This window comes from Ursus americanus, chromosome 21, assembly GCF_024610735.1.
Source record: "Ursus americanus isolate L20-20 chromosome 21, mUrsAme1.1.p, whole genome shotgun sequence".
Lineage (NCBI taxonomy): Eukaryota > Metazoa > Chordata > Mammalia > Carnivora > Ursidae > Ursus > Ursus americanus.
Window position 1 is genome coordinate 54,998,725 of NC_142147.1, and position 5,411 is coordinate 55,004,135.

General features: G+C 46.1%; 1 protein-coding gene across 1 annotated transcript; it reads right to left on the minus strand.

The window, feature by feature from the left end:
• Window positions 1-3,718: 3,718 nt before the first annotated feature.
• LOC123787026 (vomeronasal type-1 receptor 4-like) lies at window positions 3,719-4,651 on the minus strand. The gene has a single exon (XM_045789454.1). It carries the CDS (start codon window positions 4,649-4,651, stop codon window positions 3,719-3,721), a length of 933 nt encoding a protein of 310 aa, XP_045645410.1.
• Window positions 4,652-5,411: the final 760 nt, after the last annotated feature.

Consider the following 5,411-nt stretch of genomic DNA (forward strand, 5'->3'; position numbering starts at 1 on the left):
AGTGGACCAAAGGACCCGGGAAAGGGGCTGGGATGACAGGACCAGGGAGCAAAGCACCACAGTGAAGAATGGTGGGGGGCGATGGGGGCAATCAACAGCTGAGGGCTATCAACATCAAGGACGCAATCCCTGGGATGCAGTCACTGTAACGGGGGTCAGGGATGGGATACAGGTAGGGGAAGAAGGGTGGCATGGAGCTGAAGGAAGGGAAGTGTTGGACGGACGATGGAATTCTTTGTGATAGAGAACTCAAAAGGGCACACACTGGAGGCAATGTGGCAGGATGGCTGTCTAGAAAGGCTGGGTGGAGAGGATGGGGCAGGCAGAAGTCAGGGAGATGAGGAGAGACAGGAGATGAAGGACATGGGACCCATCACGTTCACCCGACTGCCAGGTGGAGGTCCTAATTGTGGGGAAACGGAGGTAGGAGAGGAGGGATGGCTGAAAGTCATAAACAGTTGTGAGTAATTCATTCCCCACTCGATTTCCCCATTTATATTTGTCTTCATCTATTATTGGATTTTTTCTTTAATTTCAGGTTATGAGACACAAATCTTACATACAAAAATAACCCTAAAAACTCCTTAATCTGAGTAGACAGCTTAGAGCTAGCTGCAAGTAGAACTTGGGGGAATGACCCAGCCTTCTCTCTCCTCTTTGGGGATGCCAGACAGAGTGACCCCGGTGGGTCTGGCAGGATGTGTTTATTGGTACTTGATGCTTAGTGACGGGAATAAATATCTATACCGTCTCCGAGCCCCGCTTATGCCTTGACCTCTTATGCCCTAAACCTGATAGGATGAAAACCCTTTTATTTATTGTGGGGATTCTAAAACATAACACATGCTTTAAGAAAATAAAACATAGACACACACAGCACATTTTAGTCTTCTGTTTTTCCTTTCTTTTCCCGTAGAAGAAGCTATCCCAGGAAGTCACCATTAGTAATATTTCTGTGGATATATTTCAATATTGTAAGATATTTTTGCCTGTAAACAATTACATGCATGTTTCATTATAAAATATGTAAGGAATAAAATAAATGTAAGTCCCCATGAATTACCCCTTGCCCAATACCAGTTTCATCTACAAATGGACCAATTTTCACTGCCTTCAGAGTTATCCATCCTTTTTTATGGAATTTGGGATGTTTTCCTAACATACATGAACACTTTCTGTACTGATATCAATATTATATACATATTGTCACACTGGGCTTACTCCCCAATCAAACTGCTCTCCTCATTTGGAGACTTGAACCTTTAGACAGAATCTGAAGGTGTATTTCTTGTGGTAGGGTGTCTCCGTCTCACATTCAAGGCAAAGACATGGGCAGGTTACTGCCTACTGCAGGTGGGGTTGCAGGTGCAAATGACATGGAAAATACAACTTACCGACAGGGAACAAGTTCAGGAAACTTTAGTACGTCCTGGTACAGCAACAATACTATCTCCTTATAAAGCTGAGATGATTCATTAAGTCCTCCGACAGGAAGGCTGAGCGTCCGCAGAAAGAGTGAGCCAAGGGGAGATGGGGGACACTACTTTCGTGATTGATAGGTTGGGAAAAGATTTCTTTAAAAGAAGAAAACACCATGGGATGCCCGGGTGGCTCAGTTGGTTAAGCATCTGCCTTGGGCTCAGGTCATGACCCCGGGGTCCTGGGATGGAGTCCCGCATGGAGTTCCCTCCAAGCAGGGAGCTGGCTTCTCCCTCTCCTGCTCCCGCTGCTTGTGCACTCTTTCTCAAATAAATAAAACCTTCATAAAAAAAAAAAAAAAAACACCTCAACTAGAAAGGAGGAAACGACAAATTAGATGAAAATTAAGAGTTTGTCCTCATCAAAAGGCACCTAGATAGAGACACACACGGATAGATGGATGGATGGATGGATGGATGGATGGATGGATGGATGGACGGACGGACAGACAGAACCAGTACCAAGAATAGATATATTCTACATGTAGAAATATCTCCTGTAAATCAATAAGAGAAAGAGAGGCAACACAACTGAAAACAAATGGGTAAAATAAACCAAAAGACACACAAAACAACGATTTACTTCAAGGCGCATAGATATGGGAAAAGATGTTCAAGTTCCTGTCTCATCAAGAAAATGGAAAGACAGTCACTGCCTGGTACCATCACACAACAACCAGAACAATAAACCAAAAACTAAAGCAACTAAACGGAGAATCCCATCCACAGGCGTTGGGGTCAAGTTCACGCACACGCTTTGGGAGACTGTCTGGCAATCTGTCCCGAAGCCAAACAGATGGAAACCTGAGACCCAGCAGTATCACTACTCCGTATACACCTGAAAACACCCCCCGCGCATCTCAGCACACTCTAGAATTTACACATCGGCGTCATTCTAACAGCGCCAAGTGGAAAGATCACTCCGTGTACTTCATCAGCATAGTGGCTAACTTGTCTGATTTTCAGACCATGAGATCCACTCGCCAGCGCCCAGAAATGATCAATAACAACATGGAATAGTTACCAATAAAATCACAAACGCATGCAATTGAACCGTGAAAATACAAAAGAGTTCATGCTACAGGATTCCTTTTGTATCGAGGACAAACGAGGTCAGAGATTTACATGTGAGACGTCCCGTGGGTGACCCTTGAAGATGGTGCCTGGGAGGGGCCGCGAGGAGGGGCTTCCTGCCAGCCTGGCCGTGTTCTGAGGCACAGAGGGGCGTGCGCGCGTGACACATCACAGAGCTATCCGCTGGGATCCGCGCATGCGTATTCATTTTTAAAGTACAGATCAACAATAAGAAAGTTGTGAGCATCCGAACAGACTGGTGTCATTGCTCCCTGATGTTGTCACGGCAGAAGCTAAAAGCATCCGATATTGTCACCCATTCGTTTCTTAAAGAATGTTGCAATATCCAGGTTAAAAACCAAGAGATACTTAGCACCGTATGTACCTACTGGAATGGATTTTAAGTTCAGAACAGATGTCAGGAACACCACCCAGTAAATCAATAAATCCAATCCCAAATATAGTCATTATTTTCAACACATATAATTATTCCTATTAAAGCCGAACTTTGACCACGCTTAGATTTTTTTTTTCCCCAGCGACACAGCTAAAATAGAATGAAGGTAGAAACATGGAGGACACATTCCATGTAATGATAAACAACAAACCGGGAAGGTGATATAAATACCAAATATACGTGAAGCTGTTGGTCATTGTCGTCTTTAATACTATTTCTATATTTCTTACTGCACACTTTTCCATATTATTGCTTGAGGGCTGAGAAACATAGTGTAATTACACGCGTGTATCTAGATCACCCTGCATATACGTGCGTGTTCGTACACGCACTGCAATGTACCAGTGATGTGTGCCTCTGCCCCCCTCATAATGTGCCCCGTGCATAACTGTCCATCTATGGGGAATCCTATCAATCGATGGCCAACGAGGGATCCTATCAATCCCATCAACCTATGGGCAATGAGTGAGTTAACAACGGAATATTGTGGGAAATAAAAACACATTTCCAATAAGATGAGGGAATTTTTTTAAAAGATTTATGTCTTTGAAAGGGAGAGCACAAGCAGCAGGAGGACAGAGAGAGAGGGAGAAGCAGGCTCCCCTCTGAGCACCGAGCCCGATGTAGGACTCGATCCCAGGACCCTGAGATCATGACCTGAGCTGAAGGCAGACGCTCCATCAACAGAGCCCCCAAGCGTCCCACGATGTCATTGCTTTGTCAATTTGTTACTCCTTCTCCAGGCAAACCTGGGTCTGGACACCGTGGAGACACCCGTGTTCAGGAGCACACAGGGGCTGAGAGCAGGAAAACACATAGTGAAGACCGCAGACAAGCTCACCAGTAACCGACTGGCGTTAATTAAAAAAGCCAGACAAAGTTGACAAATTAAGGAGAGGGTATAAAAAAATACGAAGGTGCTCACCAGGAGAAGGACGCTCTGGGTGGCTCTGGACTCCGCGGAGGATCTGGCGGAGACAGTGTTCGTGTGAATGTGCCGGACCCGCTGCTTGTGCCTGTACAGGATGACAACCAGGGAGCCGCTGGCCCCGAGCATGAGCCCCAAAGAGAACATGTTAGTGATTGAGAGCCATGCTGTGAACAGCGAGGCTGTGGTCGTATTGTAAAGTACTGCACAACAGTACCCTAAATCCCTTTTCCTCGTGATGTTTGCATCGAACCCCTTGCCAGTCACAGAGAGGGGAAAAATGGTATTCATCAGTACGGTCAGGATCCAGCACAGGGTGGTGGAGGGGACGGTGTACTTGGGAGCTTTCCCTTTCAGCACGGCCCACCTGGAGTTCTGGGGGCTGACCGTGATGACCTGGAAGACACTCAGGAGGCAGGTGCTCTCCATGGACACATTCCTGGCCACTCTCTGAACAAAGGAAAGAAGGCTGCATCTAAAGTCACTGGCAGAATGTCTCAACCCAAAAGCTGCCAACGTCTGGGGGACGCCGTTAGAGAGAACGACCAAGACGTTGGCAACAGTCAGGTGCCTGAGGATGAGATCCGTGCACCTTGCCTTGCACCCAGCAACGTGGAGGAGGACATAACGGCACAGAAGAGAGAAGTTCCCCAGGACTCCCAGCACGGTCTGTGATAAGATGATCACGCCCACCGCCAGATCCCTCGTGGCCATCCTGTCGCTTCTCAGGGACTGATGTGCATCTTCACGGCCACTGGAGCCTGTGTGGAAAGCGGACCGGAACTGCCTTCAGACTGTCACCTGAATCCCAGTATTCTCCACTGACTAGATTAGTTGAATCTTGGATGTCTCCACCTTAATGTCTTTTACTAAGACATTTTTCAAGACTTAAATATATACCCTTTAGAGAATACTTAGAACATACGGACCACCGCTATGAAAAGTGGTCACATGGTCACCTCTCATTCTGCACAAAGCCGTGAGGCTGGCTACTGTCACTTTAACTGCAGAGATGGGGCAATTACAGAGTTCAGGCAAAGAGCAGTGAAGTCATGCGTCTAAATCCCTATGCAGCTTAAGGGCAGATGGGGACTTGAAAATGCCAGGTGCTAGGAACAGAAGCACGCTTTGAACCACCGAGCAACACCAAAAATGTGGTCAGTGGTGCTTTTCAGATCACCCAGACATATCTTTCTATTGCTTTTCCATTTGGTGTCAGATTGGTGGTGACATCATCATTTTGATCTTACACGTTTCCGTGTACATAGATTTATCCTATAGCCAATGCCAATTATGAATGAATATTCAGAAATCTTATGAAAAGCAGAGGTACGGATTGCAGGTTAATACCCCAGCAGCCTGCCCCAGGACGAGCACATTTAATGAACGGAAGAACGGCTTGCAATTAGGAGGGCAAAAAAAAAGAGAAAAAGGATCTGTTTGCTTTTATGCCAGGAACAAAACACAATGTCAC